The sequence below is a fragment of the Haemaphysalis longicornis genome, unplaced genomic scaffold (assembly GCF_048455015.1).
Source record: "Haemaphysalis longicornis isolate Haplotype H1 unplaced genomic scaffold, Haemaphysalis longicornis Haplotype H1 scaffold_1, whole genome shotgun sequence".
Lineage (NCBI taxonomy): Eukaryota > Metazoa > Arthropoda > Arachnida > Ixodida > Ixodidae > Haemaphysalis > Haemaphysalis longicornis.
In genome coordinates this window covers 163,308,300-163,329,830 of record NW_027526203.1, presented here as the reverse complement: position 1 = coordinate 163,329,830, position 21,531 = coordinate 163,308,300, and the positions used below count along the sequence as shown (strand labels likewise).

The 21,531-nt window shown below is 48.7% G+C and overlaps 1 protein-coding gene across 1 annotated transcript in view; it reads left to right on the top strand.

The window, feature by feature from the left end:
* The window catches only part of LOC144138782 (procollagen galactosyltransferase 1-A-like), a 498,445-nt gene extending 478,872 nt beyond the window's left edge, over positions 1-19,573 (top strand). Inside the window, exon 9 of the mRNA XM_077671264.1 lies at positions 18,407-19,573. Within this exon, the coding sequence (XP_077527390.1) occupies positions 18,407-18,410 (4 nt within the window). The 3' untranslated portion in view covers positions 18,411-19,573. The remainder of the gene's footprint in view (positions 1-18,406) is intronic.
* Positions 19,574-21,531: the final 1,958 nt, after the last annotated feature.

The window sequence follows — 21,531 nt, the reverse complement described above, 5'->3', positions numbered from 1 at the left end:
ATGGTGATGCTGATGAGATGACACGTGCGAGTTCTGCAATGGTACATTCGTGCTTTCGCAATCACCGAGCGCTTAGGTGTTCTCGTAATTTTCATCTCGGTGATTGCCTTCGCAGGCCGCGGTAAGCCGAGGCCCACAAATGTCACGCACGGCAGGATAGGTTCAGGAACACTACGACCGGATTGGCTGCGCGACAGCTGCGCAACTCTGATGGCTGAGATAAATTAAACCCAGACACAAGTGCTCCCCACCAGGGAACGCTTTTATGGAAGCTCCCCTTTGTCTTGGCCGTGCTTGGTGCAGTGTGCGAATCTAGTTGAAATAAAAAAAAATGTATCGATTCTTGGAAGACATCTCGAAATTTCATTTGAAAAGTAATAAAAGAACGTTACTAATGACTTTTCACGATACTTTCACAGAGAATTTAAATCACACTACAAAGTACTGGTTTCGAAAACACACACGACACCAAAGCTACTCCTAAAGACTGATGTTTTTCGCTTGATGAAGACGCCTAGACGCCTTCCTTGAATTATGGTCGTCAAACGTTGCTTGGAACGAATTATAAATTCACATTGCTGCAGCTGTTTCGAAAGGCCGGGAAGCGGGTGCTCGCCAACTCAGGGACGTCAAGCGAGATGGTTGCCATCGGGGCGGTGGTGTGTGACATCTTCAACCGGCCAGACTCGAAGTGGCCTGCGCCTTCCTTCTCGGCGACGTGCACCACACTAGCCGGGAACGAAAGCGACAACAAGCCCGTGCACAGCAAAAATGATAACGCAAAATAGAAATCCCTGTAGTGCCTGCTGCCCCCACCCCTCCCCCTTAGGGCGGTTTCAGACCTGCTAAATGCGGCGCCACGGATCCTTAATCGAGCGGGGAAAAATCTGGTATACGTGGTGCTGAAAGTTGGCCTGAGACCATTTTAATGGCAGCGACACAATTGAGGTCTCGCTAGTACAAAAAAGTGATGCACACTATTCTCTCATGGGGGTAGTGACATTACTGCAATGAAATTAAAGTAATTTATTACTTTTCGCCGCAATGGGTAATGTAATGATTTATTTTTTCGTCGGTTAACTTCGTGATCTTATAATGGCTTAATGCAGGTTTGATCCCGGCGGCGATGCCTGCTTTTCTGATGGAGGCAAAAAGCAAAACGCCCGTTTGTCGAGATTTCGGCGCACGCCTAAGATCCCCAGATGGTCAAAATTAATTCGGAGTTCACTACGGCGCGCACCTCATGGCGGAGGAGTAGCTTGGGCGCAAACCCCACGATCAATCACTATAATTGTTTATTACGGTTATTTTTTGAGAGAAATGTAATTCAGTGCTTCGGAAATCATTTTTCTAAAAACGCACCTTACCACCTTTCAAGGCGACGTCAAAAAGGGTGAACTACAAAACAGCTAGCGACAAAAGAGCAGAGAAATAACAGCACGCTTCATAACAGCACAGCGACGTGCAGAAGGCCATCATCTACCCATTTAACGAGTGGAAAATATTTTGCAGCGCGCAAAGTGCTTTGCGTTTCTCTACTTGTTTAATTTCTATTTCTCTGAAAAAAAAAATGTATCAGTTGCGTTACCGTCGGAGAACGCCACTTGTGCCTCTGCCCACTGGGGCACATAGGGGGCGAGTTATATTATATTTTCGTTTTTTGAGACAAACAGTTCGTCACAACTTTCCTCAGAATGCAAAATACATCAAATTATTTCTTCTTGAGCAACGTGGTGTAACTGTACACCCGTTTTTATTTAACCTTATGTAGTACCTAAATTTGTTTTTCGCTCACAGCTACTTTCACGTTACCTGAACAATTTGAATTCAGTATCGCGCATTAATAATTCATTAACATGTTTCGCGTAGGAGATTTACAAGTTATTCGTGACTTTCCATTATTTATTCCTTTAATCCTGTGGGGATACAAAGCAACTGCAAACAAGTGGCTTCAAGTCTTTTTTTCTTGAAATAACACGTTTTATTTGCATAGTAGATTGGCCCGGTTCCATTAGAGGAAAGGGGAGAGGCCTCTGCGCGTAAACAAGTGGCACTGGTGCAGTTGCAATACTTTCACCTTGATTTGGTGCCCTGCCGTTGTGTTGTTGCGCCAGAGTTTTTCATGTTCCTTTCTTTATATTGGCTTGAGTGTATATGTATTAAAGCCCATTCACACTGCGGAAACTGCCAGCAGCATCACCGAACGTATTGACAAACAAACCACGGACTTATCACCGAAACTGCCCAAACCATGACGTCGTTCAGCAGCCTGTCACGCTGCAAGGACACACAAAAAACATGGCAAACAAGCTGAACAAGGGAACTGATGCGGGCTGATTGTCCCATGGCGCTAGTAGAAAAAAATTCATGCATCTCCACAAAGTGAACCATGACGAGTGGGCGAAGTACTGGGGATCATTCTTACCGTAAATCACCCGTGGCATTGACCACTCGCGCATGTAAATGAGTGACAACGCGTGTGTACAGTATATGTAATTCCAAGCGATGCAATTCAATTTAATCCAATCCAATTCAATCCAATCTAAATCCAGTCTAATCCAGTACAATGCTCCTCGCACGTGCGCAAAGCGGTGTACACGGACGCCAAGGGACAAGCCACGGACAAAACAAGATCCTAAGGTACTTCGTCCCTAAAAAAAAAAAAGCGCTGTGTACGTCTCTTCTTTCTTTCGACGCGTTTTGTAGCGGTGTTTTTTTTTGTTTTTTTTTAACACCAGAGCTGTTTAGGCCAACACAGAACCGTCCGGCACAACAGTCGTAGACAAAAAAAAGACCCCGAAGTCTAAAAAAAAAATGGTTAGGGAGGTCCCGGGTAGTAAACCCGGCACCTTTACGCCGTGAAACCGGCAGCCTGACCACTGGGCCACCCCAAAGGCCCTAGGGGTGGCCCAGTTTTTCTCGAGATTTCGGCGCACGTTAAAGATGCCCAGGTGATCAAAACTAATCTGGAGCCTTCCACTACGGCGCGCCTCATCGCCTTTGTAGCGTTGACGCGTTAAAACTCATAATTATTCAATCAGTCAGTCACCACGTCCATCTCTCTATCTTACGCCCTCTGCATGAGTAACGTTTCCCTTTTGATGAGCCGGTTATTAAGACGAATCAGCAGGCCAGTAGCGATGTAGCTACCCTTCATAAGTGCCCGTGTGCCTCAGGTAGAGCAGATTTCGCTCGTTCAGCAATCGCATGTTCTTACGAAAACTACACGTGAGGGTTAATTTCATACTAGTGATTTTATTATTGTACTTGTCGAAGAACTATGTGTTTGCATCGGTTCATCTGTCCCGAACATGGAGCGTGTTTATGATTCTACTTTTCATTCTATTCTTTGGTTCGGTGATTAGCCGGATGAAACGCCGTTGTTTCGCTCACTAAAATGCATCATTCGTGTTTCCTAATGACAGATATAATACCTCCAGTATTTCGCAGCCATATTTATCAATTTACTTTTCTATTTGTTTAGCTTGTAGCTAATTTTACAATTAGGATAAAGTGAGTGGTACCCCGTTGAAGGCTACCGACCTTGAAGTTACTGAAAGCATGCGGGGGCCTCCTTAGTGAGGGAGGGAAATTTGAATGTGCTGGGGAAGGCACATTCGTTACTCCGCTGGACGAGATGTGTGAAATGCAGAAAGAGAGAGAGAGAGCAATTATTATTTAGTGGAGAGTTTAGCTCCAACCCAAACAGGAGCTGGCTACTCCAGGCATTGGAGTACACAAAAGGTACAATACTTGCCCTAAGGAACCACAAGGTTAGATTAAGTACATTGAGACAGCAGCGGCTGAAAGATCGCATGCGTACTCAGTAACTACTTGCTCTGTACAGTACACAAGCACACACAAATACACATGATTCCTTACAGCAGCGGAATATAGTCCAAAAAAAAAAACCTATATACATTTATATACATACAAACAATACAAAATATCCACGATGCGACACGGTTACTTTCGCCAATATACATGACACCTTTGTGTGTTTCCACACCCATTCAGAGGAATGTACACGCATTTAATAGTGTTCGCACGTCCTTGTCACTTGAAAAAACTCCCTTAAGGCAAGGAAGGCTTTCGTTTGGTGGCGTACATATTCCCACGGACCCAACAGTTTCGGCAATGATATGGGTGTCCGAGATAGCGGGCTAACTTGTCACTTAATTTTTTCCGCTCGGTCGCATATAGAGGGCACTCAAGTAGGACATGATGCACATCTTCAGTTTGGTGTCCACAAGCACAGCAGGTGTCATCAGCAAATCGAATACGGTAAAGGAATTTCTTGGTGTAGGCCACGTCAAGACGAAGGCGATGTAATAACGTGTCGACCGAACGACCGAGATGAGACGCACACGGGTATGCAAGGTACGGGTCTACTTGGTATAACAGCGATGAACGATATTGATCGGTAAACCTGGTTTCCAAAGTAATGTGTGTCTTTAGTTTGTTCAAATAATTTTTCACATCACCTCTGGTGAAAGGCACGGCGCTACAGGAATTTGAATGAGCGGTTGCTGCTAGTTGGTGAGCTCGTGAATTTCCACTTATTCCAATGTGCCCGGGAATCCGCTGAAATGTTATTCTCTGAGTTTTTCCTATTTCAGTTGCCATCACATCACATATGTGTCTTGCCAAGAGATTGTGATGACTGTAAGCCATTTAGGGCTTGAAGAGCCGCTTTTGAATCTCTGAGAAGCACAGGTCGGCAAAACAGAAAGAACTCACTCAAACTCAATCACATTTTTTTTTATTTACGCTGTACTCAATCAAACTCAGACTCAAAAAGTTCGTCTGTTCACAAAATCACTCGTACTCACTCATCAAATACTCATTTGTAATCGTACTCACTTGTACTCAAACTCATTTGTCCTCACGAGTATTCGTACTCAATCTGTACTCATGAGTACTGAATCTGTACTCATGAGTACTCACTCTGTACTCATGAGTACTCAATGAGTACTACTGCTCATGAGTACTACTCATGAGTACTACTCATTCTGCACTCGCGAGTACAACTCATCTTGCACTCACGAGTACTACTCATTCTGCACTCATGAGTACTACTCATTCTGCACTCATGAGTACTCAATCAGTACTCATGAGTACTCAATTTGTATTACTCACGAATAATCAACTTATCTGCACTGTTAGCTAGGTCGTAGCTCGAATGAAAGACTAAGTAGAAAAAATAAATTGTTTAATTGATTAGAAAAACACAGGTTACATATAAATCAGGACAGAGGAAGTAAACGTCTGACGCGGTGCACTGTCGTTGGGCGACTTACTGTCCGAAGGCAAGTACACTGTACATGTGAGAAAGCGAAACGGAGCGTAAGCACTCGCGTTGCGCCTGGCGTCTCGTCTTGTTCTCAGGCAGGGTCGGGCTCAGGGGAGCTCGGGGCTTGTCGGTGCGGCCGTGGCCGTAAACTGCGTTTTTCTGCGTGTATTCGGGTGGCAGCTTTTGTCGTCCGTTTTCGTTTCCGGGCGCGCTGATACGTATCCTAATCGTGCTCTGAATCCGAAATGCGCCTGCCCCCAGGCACAATGAAGCGTTCGCGTAGATTGACGTCCGTTCGTATCCAGATCACTGTCCGCTTGTTCACAGATGCTCGACGCTGGCGTTTGTTTTTTGTTGTTCCAGATACTAGAAACTTCGTTAATAGGGTGTTCGTCTCGTTGAGTTTCGGTGAATTTCAAATATGCTTGATTTTATTGTGTGTGTGCCGTGGGATTTACTTCGTCAGACCTGAACTTGACAGTGTTTACAGCGTTGCGTTGGTTGCGCCGCTTCCGTCGGCGATTGTGTTCGTGTAGCTCGTCGCGTGCTTGATGCATGTGGGGGCGCAGTCGTCTGGTTTGTCCGGTGGCGAGCTGCGCTGTGTAGGGATGGCATAGTTCGGCGCGTTGAGGACGTTGCTTGAATTGACGCGTGCGTTGCGTATGGTGTGGGAGCCGTTTGGCTTTTCGTTTAGTGTGCGGTAGCGGGGCGTTTTCGTAGGGTGGCATGGCTGATCGGTCAAAGTCGTTGCGGCTCCGTGCTCGCAGTCGCCGTGGTTGTTTCGGAAGTGAAACCGTTGTGGTGGGGAAGCGGGCGTAGTTCGTGCCGTCCGTTCGGTCCCACATTCGTCGGCGTCGCAAGCGTGACTTCATCGTCAGGGCATTCGATGCTTCGTCTGGATCGGGTTCATTCGTTGCCGTTCTTGCCGTGTCCGTGTCGTCGCTCAAGACCTCGTCTTTTGCCCGTTGTTTCGAGAATGCTATAATCGCTATCTCTCCCATACAAGCAGGATCCGTTTATCGCGAGTCCGCTTGCTCGCGGTTGCGTCCTCTTGTACGAAATGGTGTTTGTCGTGTGAGTCTCGATCGGAGCGCGGGTGCCGGTGATCTTGTTAATTCTGGCTCGGACATGCCGCGTGCGCTGGCCGTGTCTTTGCTCGTTGACGGACCTACTTGCACGAGTGTCATGTCGTTCGTCCGCTGGACTCGGGCGGGAGCAGCGGGTGTCGGAGAGCTCGTACTTTCCGGTAGGGTTGAACCGCGTGCGCTGGGTCTTTTGTTGCTTGTGGCCAGGTGATTTCTGCGGTTATTCGCTGGCCAAGTCCGGATAGCACCTGCAGTGGGAGCGGAGGATGTCGCGAACAGCAGATTCCTCCATGTGTGCTGCGGCTTGGTGGCGTTCCGTGCGCTGTGCATTTTCGTTCTCCGTGGTCAGCTCCATTGGTTCAAGTTGGATGTCGTTCGTCACTTCTGGTGCGTTTCGTGCGCTGTGCGTCTCGTTTTATCTATTAAACTCCCCTATAATTGGGGTGCGGTCGTTCGCTACGTATGGTGCATTTCGGGCGCCGTGCGTCTTGCTCGCTTGTCGTGGCCATATCCACCAATCCGGATGCGATGTCGTTGGTTGCGTGGACCCGCGCCGGGACAGCACGTGCGGAAAATGTACGTACCGGCTCCGTTGCGTTCCGTGCTCTCAGCGTTCCGTTCGTGTACGTCTGTAGCGGAAGAGCGGGTGCCAGGAACGTGGTGCCTTCTGGCTCGTGCGCGCTGCGTACGTTGCGCGTCTCGTTGCTCGTTGCTGGAATGACCTGCGCGTGGGCGATGTAGCTCGTGGGCGATGTAACAGAGCAACGTGTGTTCGTGATCTCGCCAGAAATGCACTGACCTTCGATGCGTCTCCGTAATCGTGGCGATTACCTGGGAAAGGTCCGGTGAGCACGCAATCACAATTTTGCATGCGTCGTCTCGTTCATGTGCGTGGCGTCGTGCATTCTGCCTGTGCTCGGATCTCGTGCAGTCCAGGCACCGTGGAAAACGTGCAGCCGACTCTCGCCAGTTGTCTCAGAAAACTTTCTCGTTCATCACGCAGCCTTCTGCTCTCAAACAGCGTCGCTTGCAAGGTCATCTGCCGTTTGTTGTCGGAGGCAGCCTGAAGTAGCGTTGGCACATTCGTTCGTTTGGAGAGATGGCGACGTTCTTCGTTGTCCTCTAGAAGACGCAAGATAATGTCGTCCTTACGGCCAGAGCAGGGTAGCCCTCGTAATCGTAGTGCGCTCACGAACTGCTGTTTCTTCGTAGAGCATAGGACGTAGCGTTCCGTTGAAGTCAGCACTGTGTCGACCACCGCTGGCGTGGAGTGCATCGGTGCCCCATGTCTGCGTGCTGCACTCTCGTAGTCGTGGTGTGGTCCGTCCAGGTTGTCCGTCCGTTCGTCCTCCTGTGGCCTTAAATCATGATCCTGTCGACTGCAACATCTTAGCTAGGTCGTGGCTCGAATGAAAGACTAAACAGAAAAAAAATAAAATGTTTAACTAATTAGAAATACTGAGATTACATATACATCAGGACAGAGGAGCCCGAGAAGAAAACGTCTTACACGGTGCATTGTCGTAGGGCTTCCCACTGCGCGAAGGCACGTACACGGGAGCGAGCGAAACGGGACGTACGCACTCGCGTTTTGAATCGCGGGCTGAATCGCGGGGCAGTTGGCCAGTTGTAGAGAGGGCGCATTATGTACGTGAAGCTACTTAACGGCGACCCCAGTAGCTCCCATGTGTACAGCGGGGCGTGATATTAAGTTGCAATAATGAATTATCTTTATGACGGACGCAGACAGACAGACTGACAGGCCAACATTGTCGCGCTCAAGTGGCCAAAGAAAGACTATCGTCTTTAAAACCTCCTGGAAAGAGACGCTGCCGCCGCTGTTCCGAATTCTGTGAACATTGCGCAACCGTACCCCTCGCAACCGCCGCCAGCCCGCAAAGTAAGCGATAAACAGAAAGACGAAAACCGGCTAGCGCGCGAAAAGCCAAAGAGGGAGGTCCCGCCGCGAAAAAGGGACAGGACGGGCACTACGCGTCGTTGTGTCTATTTCCGTTAACAGCTAGGCCAAAACCCACACGGGTCTGATCTTACTAATTTTTCTATGCGTGTGTGTGCGGTTAACCAGAGCGCCCGACAGAAATTTGCTGCACCTGGCGACGCGCCGACGGTGGGCCCGATTCGCGCCTCGGTCAGCCAGCCCGCGGCAGACGTGCCGCAACTGGCGGCACACGGCGCCGCCGAGTCTACTCTCCTTTTCCCATCGAGACGGCCGCACCAAATCATGCTTGGGACGACCGGCCCGCAAAAGACACGCAGCGACGAGTAGACTCTGGAGACGGCGCCGCTGAGTCGCCTCCCCTTTCCCATTCGTGGCTCGGCTGACGCAATCACTTCGCCTGCATTCGCCGGATTCAAACTGCGGCCAGTGATAGTCCTGATTGGAAAGATTCGAACTGCACGCGGCTGCGGCGGAACCCCGGGGGTATAAAACCAGCCCTGAAGCAGCGGCTGTGCGGCGGCATTTCATCGGAGGCACTGAGTTGAGAAGTGCCTTTGTGCGAGCCATATAACGCTCTTGCTACCTTTGTATATATTGTATATGAATGCAGCTTAAAATCACCGTCGGCTCGACAACTTCATCGCTCTCCTCTGCGCCGCGTCGATGGCGGACTGAGCAGGGCAACGTCGCAACATCTATGCATCTGTATTGTTAACCTGTGGCTTTTGTATCTATGTTGTACAACGCGCCCCTTATGTAACACCCCCTGTGGGGTCTTTAAGGAAATAAAGTGAAGTGAATCGAACAGTGGTGACTGAGCTAGAATGGCCCAGTCCCAACAGTGTGCGTGTGTGTGTGTTCGGGGGGGGGGGGGGGGGAGGGGGGGGGTGGAGAGGGTATCGGTCGCAGTCGAGGGCCGCAGTGCACCCAGTTGCTGCCGGTACTTGGCAGCCGTTACAGCAGCGTAGAACTGCTCTGCCGTGCTTTGTGTACTCGAGAACAAAGTTTGTAGACGCGTTTTTCGGAGGCGTGATAGCTTGCACTGACGTCACTGTATTGCCGTGTTGGTGGGTTGGTTGCACAGTGGAAATCTGCAGCTCTTATCTCGAGCAACGCGGATGAAGCTGACAGCGATCGATCAAAAAGTGCGGTGACGTCGTTATGTGCAATCCACATGTTTTACGAGACGTTCCAAGATATGAGCTTAAGCGACAATCCCGGCGTCTGGCGTTGGCGTTCATCAATTCAAAACAATTCCTTCACGAGGCCACTCACAGTGCGAGCTTAAACTCCGCGGTATAGTTGCTAGCGAGGGGTGGTCGCCCCGCCTGTAAACAGTTACATTACATTACAACCACCGTAAATTACAACCACCGAAATTCACCATCATCGTCAGCGCCCTCATTACACGGTGGCATAAACGAGAAGCGGCGAATCGGGTTTCCACTCGAAAGTACAGCCATTCGAAAGCAAAACGCTCCTCCAGCGGCATGATGACAGAGCTCTTCGACAAAATATGCGAGGCTAAACAAGGCGCCGCACACGTTGAACTGGATATTATGATGTCCAATTCACAACTCACAAACGTGCTTAGGTGTACTCGGATATTTTATTTCCATTGCTGGGGCAAATTCCACCGCCGCGCCTGCACGCCGTAGTGCATGGTGGGGCTATATGCTCACTTGTAAATGGCACTTCACGAGACCATTTTACTAGCGAACCTGAGCAAAATGTTTCAAAACGGGAACCTAATAAAACCATATGGGCGCACGTACATCAGCCAAACTGTCGCTTGAATACGCACAGCTAACGTTACAAACCACGCAGTCGGTTTGACGCGAGTTACGTAAATTAACTGCGACTGTTGAAATGAGCGGTTCGGCTCACGAAACGACTACACAGCGTGACATGCGTCTACGGAAACTTCTGAAGACCGAAAAAGAGACTTCAGTACGCCTAGTTCGTGCGTTGTTAGCAGCCTCCACCGCCTCTCACCTAAAACAATTGGAAGGGAGCGAGCGCAATGAAGCCGCCACGCGTTCAGAGGCCGCGTCAACAAAAATAACTGCGGCAGTCAACAAGTCCCATCAGAGAAGAGCAACTGCAGCCGCGTTTCCCGCCGGGCCCTCACCCCCTCCTTTTTCCCTCTTCACCGTGACCCCTTTGCGAGCGACCGCCGAAAAACGCTTGCAGCGCCAAACAGGGACCGGGAAAGGAGGGAGGTGCAGTTTTCGTTGTGTAATTTTACCATGCTTGACAGTTAAGGTGCACAGCGGCACCGCTAAATGTTTGCGACTCGTACACGCGCGTCCAGACTAGAGCTCGTGATAAAACTTGTTTGCACTACTGTACTCAGGAGTGCATATACTCATGAATACACAGTACTCATGAGTACACAGTATTCATGAGTATTGTACTCATGAGTACTGTATACTCATGAGTACTGTGTATTCATGAGTACTGTTTACTCATGAGTACTCATGCTCATTAGTACTCAAACTCATGAGTACTCATACTCATGAATACTGTACTCATGAGTACTCACACTCATGAGTAGTGTACTCATGAGTACTGTACTCACGAGTAGTGGACTTACCCCTGTACTCACTCGTCATCGTACTCACTGTTTTTTTCTGGGTGTGTGATCACTCATCATCGTACTCACTCGTGAGTTTGAGTACAAATGAGTACAAATGAGTGTACTCACGAGTGAGTACGCCGACCTATGCTCAGAAGTGCCCATTTAGTCGGTGAAGTCATGGTAGCGATAAATTTGACTGCAAGATATATTGCGTAAAGCTGTGCAGCCGTCGACGATGTGGGGTGCGAGAGCTTGACCCCCTTATCGATGTGAAGGCTTGGTATTCTAAAAGCTGACGACGACGAGGAGGTTGTCGACGATCCATCAGTGTATATATGCACATAATCAGAATAACGTTCATGCATGTAATTGAGCGTCATCTGCCTTGCTGCCACTGTAGATATAGACATTTTTTTGGGCATCCTGGGGATATCAGCATTGGTGTCAATGCAGGGAACACTCCATGGAGGCAACCCAGTGCTGTGTTGCCATTGAGACGCGGGGGGTAGGGCCATGACATCACCAAAGATGGCCTGATAAACCTTTGACGCTGAACGCTGTTGAAGGCGGGAAACCAAAGGGTGCGAGTCACGCTGCGTAGTCAGGCGCAGGTAATGGCGGCGCACCTCCTGCACTCGCAAAACATTTACAGGTGGCTCTCTTGGTTCCGCGAGGACCATATTTTCCGACGTTGGCATGGGCACCCCGAGGCAGAGACGAAGGCCTCTGGTTACCAATGCTTGCAGTCGCTGCTCTTGGCGATTTGACAGACCATGCAGAACGGGTATAGAATATGCTACGGCCTGACGGACAAGTGCAGCATGCAGTCGAAGCAAAGAATCGGACGAACAATTCCATCGAGTGCCTGCGAGGTAACGCAAAACATGGACTACACGTGATGCCCTTTCCTGCAGATAATCCATATGTCGGCACCAAGTGAGCGATGTGTCAATGTATATCCCATGGAACTTGTGACATTTTTCTCGAGGGATTTCCCCCATGGTGAGCCGTAATCCACACAGCTTCTTTCGCGTGAAAGCAAGCACGCCTGATTTTGTTGCAGAGACATCAATTCCTCGCGCACGGAGAAAGTTCTCAATGCTGTCAATGCCGGCTTCGAGGTCAGCTTGAATCGACAAGTAACAAGCACCGCTGCACCAAATGCAAATGTCATCAGCGCAGATGCTTACGTGCAGCTGCGGAGAAATCAACGCTGGCAACTTCGCCATTACGACATTAAACAACAGCGCACTTGCACGCTTCCCTGAGGAACCCCTTGTTCCACTGCATGATGTTTGCTGTCTCCTTGGCTGGTGCACATATGCACTCTTCTGTTCTTTAAGAAGTTCTCAATCCAACGAAGTGTTTTGCCACGAATTCCCATTTCGACAAGGCCTTCAAGAATGTGGTAATTACTTGCGGTTTCGAAAGCTCGACTAATATCCAAAAAAGCAGCTATTGTCATGTTTCCTTGAAAGCGCTCTTGTTCAATGGACGTCACTAGGTCTAGGACACTGTCCATAGTGAACCGACGTGGCCGGAATCCTGACATACATGATGGAAAAGACCAAGATGTTTCTAAAAACCAATTTAATCTATAAAAGATTGGCCTTTCATATAGCTTGGCTACGCAACTGGCCAAGCTGACAGACCGAAACGAGTCGATCGCTCGTGGTGATTTTCCTGGCTTAAGGAGAGGTACAATCTTCGATAACTTCCAAAACTCGGGGATCTCCTCAGAATTCCATAATTCATTGAATAAATGTAGCAGATGGATGGTCATACGGGTACTAAGATTTCAAAGGAGAGCGTAGGTGACGTTGTCTGGTCCAGCGGCCGCATTGTGGCGACTCCTTGGCAGTGCTTCTTCGAGCTCAGTCAGCGAGAACGCGACGTCAAGCTCTGCGTGGAATGATGTCCTGTACTTCTGGAAGAATGACCTAGCCGCATTGCGAGATGTGATAAACTCATCACAAGCCATTGCCTTTGAAGGCCTCGTAATCCATGCACAAAATTCATCTGCAATAGCTGTTTCGGACAATCCTCTGTATAGCTCTAATCCTTGAAAAGGCATTTTTGCTGCCACAGGTGATCGAAGAGTGCGAATCGTGTCCCACACTTTGCTCGTTGACGTCATCGGACATAAAGTAGCACAGAATGACCCTTACGTACGTTTGCCTAAAGACTGCAGTTCCTTACGCATTTTGATTAACGTTCTCTGTGCGGTGCGGTAATCATCTAGCTTTCCTGAGCGGCGGCTCAGCACGACGTCGAATTGCGCGCAGCCGTGCGTATTCTCCGTTTACACCAGCACTGGCGCTTGGAACAGGAATCCACTTAACCTTTGTCATAGTGGATTTCACCATTTGTACGAAGGTGTCAATATTGCCCGCGGCATCTTCGGAACGATCGTTCTGAAAGCAGAAAGCACCCCAGTTTGTAATGCATGCCATCCTTGGCTGCTGCGTCAGGCAAATTCGTTGGTGTTGAATTAAGACAGGAAGATGATCGCTGCCGTGAGTATCAGCATCGACACACCATGACGCCTCCAATGCAATGTCTAAAGAGCATAACGTCAAATCAAGCACACTACTGTAAACTACCCCTATAAGATACGTCGGTGTGCCGTATTTCAAAACACATAAATTGTTACGTTCAATAATTTCCGCCAGTGATCGCCCCCGACTACATATCCGCTGGGATCCCCATGATGGACTATGGGCGTTGAAATCACCGCATACAACAAATGGAGCTGACAGGTTTCTAAATAAAGTATTAAGCACAGATGAACTCACAGTGGTTTGTGGCTCTAGGTAGACACTAACGACAGTGAAAATGAAGGATGCACACTGCACTTTCACTGCAACGTACTCCGGTGATGAAGAGGTCGATGAGAACACGAGGGGCAAGGGTAAGTCTTTGCGCACACAAAGCATAACACGGCTGAGTCGATTTGGTCTCTTAGCACGATACTGCACATAGTTAGCCAAGCGAAACTGGTCAGTTACTCGTGTTTCACACAAAGCTAGAACAGGAAAGTTGTAATAATGCACAAATTGACGAAATGCGCTTGTCTTGTTGGCGAGTCCATTAGTATTCCATTGAAAAATAGCTGTCCGTTGGTATGTGTTAGACATACCGAGACACGGATCGGCAATGAAAGAGCGGGCCTGTGGTAGGGATAGCAGAGCTTGGATTTCTGGAAGGGAGCTAGCTCGTGGAAGGAGACGGGTGATCGAACAAAGCGCAGGATCCGTATAAGGGCCTTGTCAGATATTCCTTCATCAGACTGTGGAACTGCTGGCCTCTCCGGTCGTGCCGATACGCCCTGGGACCGCCGGTATGTGTATCCAAGGGTCGCTGATGTGATGGATCCTCCATAGGGGCCAAGCCTGAGGTCACCGTAGTCGAGTTAGGTACCAAATTCCTTGAACGAGGTGCAGGCCGGGGTGTCTGTTGTGACGAGTCAGCGGTGACTTCGGCATATGTGTCTCGCGATATCGACAACTGCTGTTGAAAGGAGGCATTGCCTCTAGCGTTACTTGCGTTCGGCTTACTGCGCCTTGGTGTAGGCGATTATCCGTGTAATATCATATACCTTTTTGCTGCTGTGGCAGCTTTCTTGCGGGGGCATCCTGCGAAAGTTGCGGCATGCGCTCCGCCGCAGTTAGCACACTTTGGCTCTCTCCTTGATGGCCAAACCTTGTGACTATGGGGACCAGAGCACACCTTGCAACGTAAGGGTCCGCGACAAAACTTGGCACTATGTCCATGGCGCTGGCATTTGTAGCACTGTATCGCTGTTCCAAAGTACTCTGTGACAGGGTGGCTGGTAAAGCCCAGGAATTGAAATCGAATTGAAATCGAGGGCACAAGAAAAAATTGTGGCTGATTACGGGCGTTACACATCGGATGGAAACATTAGGGCATTAAATGCCAAAACGATAAATATAAGCAGCGATTAAAGCTCAAAATTCTTGTGTGTAGAGGTATGTGCGGGGATCAAAGCATACTCAGCAACCCCAAAGCTTTTTTTGCCCTGGAGAAACAACTTTCACACCACTGTCTGTTCATTTATGTGTAGATTTTTTTGAAGTTTTCATTGCGACGTCTAAGACTTAATGTGCTTGCCGGAAGCAAAATTCCTCTAAATACGCATGCAAGATTCCTACGGAGCATGGCTTGTTTTATCACTGTTGAAGCCGTCAGCATTTTATATTGTTCAGTTGATCCTCGCTAGCACTGCGAGGGTTTGGGTCTGATAGTTCTACACTTCGATGGGTTGAAAAGCGTTCATGCTTTTCATATCGTTAGGTTGTCGTCTGTCGTTCTCTTTTGAACCCCACAAATTGAAACCTTTTTTTTTTTGGTTGGGGGGGGGGGGGGGGGGGCGCTGATGGTCTACAATAATAAAAACGGGAAAACATCACTAGATTAATACCCGAGCACGAATATTTTGAACCCTCAATGCGATGGCTGGTACTCGGCCTTTGTTCTTTTGTGTGTGCGTGTGCGTGTGCGTGCGTGCGTGCGTGCGTGCGTGCGTGCGTGCGTAAAAAGAACACATGAAATCTGGCACAACAAAAATACATTTATGCGGTGCAAGAAACTGGTGCTTTCCGCTGGAGCTAGCCACGTCGACAACGTTGCTGTTGGGAGCGGAAAACTATCTTATCTAAGAGCGCAGCCTGACACCCGCTCGAAGGCTTTTCAGACCATTTAATACGGTCAAACTTAGCTGCATGGTATTTTCAATGCAGGTAGCGCCACTCCCAGAATATTTATGGAACGGGCATATCCTGAGTACAGATGTAAGAAATAGTGGTTCGACTAATTTGATTGGCTGAGATGACGTCAGATCACGTCGTACTTTAAGCTGATAGAAGAAGCTACCGCCAGACTAGGCCGCTATGTAGCAGGGGGAAATTACTGCGCGAGTCTCGAAGGTAGCGTCGCGGAATAGTCTGCACCACTCAAACATCTCAAGGCCAACACAACCGTCCCCAAGGGCACGCTGTGCATATCACGCGCCATGTGCAAGAAAAAAAAGTGTAAGAATTTACTGAAAAAGGTTTCATATCACCGACTGACAAGCCGACCGACGGACAGATAGACTGAGTTGCGTTCTTTTTTTTATTTTTGGACTGCGCAATGACCTTGTCAATCTCGCACAAATAACGAAAAAATTACCGCTTCGTCTCACGAGGAATGGCCACTTTTTCTTTTCTTTTCCTTGAAAGCCCGCACATTGGACCCAACTGTCTACACCTTAATTGTCTACCTCGGCTAACACATAGCCTTAATTTCTTCGTAGTGTCGATGTCCTGGAAAAAATCTAGCCGCTGCGGACTCAGCCTCCGGGTCAACCCTGACAACGCGCTGGTTTTTCTTTTTTCTTAAATTGTTTTAAACCTCGAAGATGTTCGAGTGTGACAGGGGATACGGTGTCGGACGGGACCCTTCGTTCTTGCACCGAACTCCGTGCGTGTCAGTGAATACGCCGCTTCAGGCATTTTTTTTGTCAGGCCTATTCGAAGCACCTTGATTAATTAACTGTCTCAGTTGTCGCCGGGCACATTGCTGGGCAATAAGATTGGCGGGGAGGAAGGCAAGGGATGGCCGGCGTGATGATTGCGTGAGAGTTGTTCTCAATCTTTTCAGGATTAACGCGCGCGCACGTGACGGCAATTACAACGTCGGCGTAATATTGGCCAAGGCTTCGGCAGGCCGCAGGAGGAGCTGCGTATCGCAAATTAGCTTCGTGCGCCGCTCTCGCCGGCAGGCGGGGACGTGCACATGGGAACGGAACCGCTGCTTGCTGGGTAAACGCAGATGCCCGGGACCTGCGATCCGGAAATCACCGGGACTCGCTCGCCAACGTAGCAATAACTCGAGACCGTTCCAGTGCCCCCTCCAATAAACGCAGTCCCTTCATTTGATCTTTCTGTGTGGCAGTGGCTGAGGGCCTGCTTTCTTAGAAGCTGCCGAAGGTCTCGTTCGTGTTATTGGCCACCTCCTGTCTACTAGTATAGCTCTCACGAGATTTTGGGCTGCGTGCGGCGGTCAAAGACGTAATTGTATGCCACTGACTTTGTAGTTCTCCGCGTGCTTCACGTGAAATTCAGTTGAGGACGGCTGGTGACCCCGCTAAAGCCGGCTGTAGTACACGGAGAGAACAAACGGATTCATAGTTGGACTATTTTTTTACTTACGGTAGCTACGCTAGTGTGATCAGTGCACCGTCATTGGCAATGCCCTCGCCATACTGTACGCACGCTCAGTGTAACTATAGGGGAGGTTAAATATTGCCCTATTAACAGCAGCATTTATGGAACTTCACAATATAATAATCAGACAGAACTGCCCGCCGTATAAACGCATGGATAGTTAGCGGTAACCCTGGAAGCCATGTATTGTACAGTGAGCGTTGCTTGATTACTCTATTGATTAGACTGCGCAGGCCTGTATAAAAAAAATTGGCGCAGCGTGCACTAGTGGTTCAAGGCTGGAGAAACAGCGGAGCTGGGGGTCGACCTAGCTTCTTCGGGATTTGCTACGTTTTGATAGGTTTTGCTAGGCTTTGCTAAGTTTTGTTAGATTTTGCGATGTTCTAGCTAGGCTAGGCTAAGTGTTGAGGGGTGAGGCCAAGTTTAGCCGGATTTTACAGGCCCGTTCCGGTCGGTCTTATGATAGCGGATCCCAGGGGGGAAGAAGCTAGGTCTACCGCCAACTCGACTGTTTCTCCAGCTTTGCCCCACTAATGCAAGCTGTGTTAATATTTTGTTTTTTTTGCGTTTTAGTAGCCCAAGAAAGACTATCACCGTATAGTAAGGGGTGGGTATACGCGTGTGCCCCTTGTGCTCACACTCGAGCAGGCGCGAAAGCCGGCTTCACTGTTATAACGCCGTATCTGAGGTGGTGCACCCTTTACAGGCGGCGCAGTTCTTTTTCTTGGTATTTTTTTGCCAGCACCACCGGACCCAGCTCAAGCTTAAATGACTCTGGTGTTCAAAAAAACTACTTCGACTACAGCACAGAGGGCTTTCTTAGACGGAAACTTGTCGCGGGTAATCCAGAACAGAAGTTACGTGCTCCGTTGTACAGTTCTCCTGTTGATCCAGCTGAGGAACTTTGCAGCTCATAAACAGTTATATTAAATTAAATGCGTCGTTTATTTTGCTTTTCATTCATAAAGCGTTAGCCCCAACTACACGCCTTAACACGAGCTCCTTAATGTTGCGCCGAATGCGTCGTCATCGCCCTCTCCTCATTCTACTGGGCTTGCTAAATACTAATCCGGACGTGTTTGGAGACTGCGATGATGGCCTTAGTTGTCTTCGCGTGCCTGCGCGTGTGGTATTAGCGCGGAGCGAAGAAATCGCAAGGCTCCGTAACGTTTAGACATGCTGCAGAACCGTGGCACAATGTTTTGATGCATTTTCTGATGCTGACAGTTTGTTTTTTGTTTTTTGTTTTTTTCGTTTCAGGTAAGTTGCTGCGGTGCTTGCAAAGAATACGGTCGGCTGACGATGGAGATCTTGACACTGGTCTGTGGACTTGACCTCTCCACAGAATACATCGCGGCCTCCGTTGTTACCGACGCCGTCATAGATGAGCTCAATTAATCAGAAACTAACGGTGGTTGAGCTCTTTGCCGCTGCAAGGCTCCCCAGCGTAGTTGCTTCGCACGGACGGGAAGTTTGAGATTCTGGCAACTATGTCAACGTTGTTGCAAAAGTCACCAGGAGGCATGAATGGTGATACAGTGGGAGACTTATCCTTGCACCGCATTCGTCAGTTAAAAAGGCGTGCGCCGTGGCTATACATTCCAGTCGGTTGTTCAGCGATCTTTTTTTTTTTCTTTTGAACAGCCCCGCGACGTCCATTTTTACGTTAGTGAGGGAAAATGGAGCAAAAGTACAACGCCAACTCGACTTATTGCAAGAACTGGGAACATAACGCTACCAAAAAGATAACAAATAAACCAACAAGCTCACATGACCAGGACTCCATGTCCTATTTATACACAAACGTGGTAAAATGTCCAGATTTAGAAACATTGGAAAAGTGGGCAAGCATAGTTTTCGCCATGAGTTAATACACGCACTTCTGAAGAAACCGCTTCTACTGGGGGCTGGGTACAAGGTTGTGGTAGTGTGAAGGAGAAAGAAATGATAAAAAGTGCTCGGGTTACAAGGCAATGCTATCACTTTTTCACAATGAACTTCATGGCTTGATGTGTATGTGGGGTTAATAAAAGCCACTCGTGGAGGTAGTCATGGGGAAGAAATTCTGAAGCAGGCAGTCGAATGGTTTAACGACGTTAACTAGATGACGCAGCGGTGAGGTTCATTTCATATTGTGGACTTTGGGTGTTTGGTGTTTGTCATAAAATGGGAAGAGCGGTTGCTTGACAGCTTCTCACGCTAGGTGCATGGCTTCCTGTTTCCTTAGCTTATCGCCCAAGTTGTGCATACTCGGTTAAATATATCCACACTGACGCCTTAGATTAGAAGCAACCAAAACAATAAAACATCGCAATAATTATAACAGAAGAGACCGCAGTTGTTATTAAACAAAAGTCTCATGCAGCCTCAGAGGTACTAATGCACGTCTCAACTCAAGCACGGTAAGACTCACCGCACTTGACTAAACGTGGAGCGCGCTGCAATTTCACAGAGAGTGGCTGGAACGCTTAACTATCGATGGGTTGAAATGCTGAGCGAAGTCATGGCATGAACATTTTGCAATGACCATCATGAACTGCGCGTTTTTTTTATTTTTTCGCCGCCCCTCATAAATTATCCAACGTGTACAAGTGGCAAATTGCAGCCCGTAAACATGGCCCCACAGGATGGGCTGCTTGCGAAACGTGAGGCTAGTAGGCTTTCAGTGGCGTCCCTACACACGTATAGCATCGACAGCGTTTTACGTGACCTGTTGTGCTAAAGCCACCACACCGCTGCGTTCCCCGAACGCGAGCCACCCAGCAGTGTAGTGTATACGTGTAGCGAGTGCCCTCAACACTATTTTCAGCATCAGCAACGTTGCAATGATCGCTTCGGATGTGTACGGCTGTCTGGACTTACCATGGGGAATGTGAGTGGGAACTATAAATCTCGTGCCGATTTTTATGCCCGTCTCGATCTACACTGACTGCCTCATACAGCGTGGTGTTGGCTCCGTAGTTTCTTGATGTACGCAATGACTTCAACGCTGCCAGGTTGATTAGAGTCCTTCCCAGAAATTGAGCCTGGAGTACTGAACTTTGCCCCTGATCGCGGCGTAAGCAGCCAATCACTGCCAATTAACAGTAAATAAACCAAACCGACTTTTCATAAAGTACGGCGGTCTCACAAGCATCAATGTTGCCAAGTTGTTGGGCTGCCAAGTACGCGAGCATGTGGCTTGGTTGTATCCTTGGAAGGCGTTTGCACAACGCGCAGTATTTGGACTAATTTGAAGGAATATTGTAGTGCTCCCTCATTCCAAATCTCTGTCGCCTTGCAGACTCTCCTGACATAAGTGTCTAAGTTCTGCAAAATGGTTGACATGCTAAGCGGGCACTTTTGTCCGCGTTAGACGTTGTAGCTGGTGTTTCATTAATTGGGCACAGCTTAAAAATAGGCTCGTCGTTCTCCGTGTAGGAGGAAGTTCGACCTGTGAACGTAGCACTTGCTTTTTCTGTTGTTCTAGCATCTGTGTCACTGCGCATTGCGGTTTTACTTTAGGGCGCACTGCGCTTAAGATCGCTGTACAGACAGTTTTTCGACGAAACCAGCGTCCTCTGGGCTTGCCTAATATTTCTTATTGGACAGCCAGCCACGAAATAAGTTTCATGGCGGACAGATTTAATCCGTACTGTAAGTGCAGCGCTATAAAGAGTAGACGAGTGAAGGCAAAACACAGGACGCGAGCGCTCGTTCGGTGTTTTTTCTTCATTCGTGTCCTTTATTATAGCACTGCACTTACAGTACTAATCTGTACCAACTTGCCCAGCTACTTTAGTTCAGATCAGAGAACTACAGGCTCATGAACGATAGTTCTCTCCACTAGTTATTGGGTCCCGCGAAAGCCCTTTCGAAAGGCAACGGGGACAAGTGCATGTACCATCTAATAGGCATTCTAGAGCTGTGCGACGTCAACGGGACTGTTTGAGGCACTGGGATCATACCTTAACGATTGGAATCTGGTAGCTGGTTCCGAAAGTCAACACATACGGTTGTAATGTATCTCTTAAAACGCGAAGGGACAGTACGTGATACTTTTTCAGGCATCACAGTACTTGGCTGCATGCAAATTTCTCGCCCTCCGGCTGTCCGCGCTACTACTTTTGTAAGAGGCAAAACGTTCGAACTATCGTCCCTCGCCGGGTGTATACGTACAATGACAGTCGGACGACAACGCACGCAACATGCCCGTCTTGGCTTGCATCTGCTCCCGCTCCGCGTCAGCGGCGTGCCTCTTCGAATTGAAATAAAAAAGGGCCGCCATATTTTAATGGTTTAACCGATGGCGATTTCCCATGGCAGGAGACGCACGTAAGCATCTAGGTCTCTGTGGGACCGTTGGGAGCTTCTGGGAGCTTCCGTCCCCTGCCGTCGAGAATATG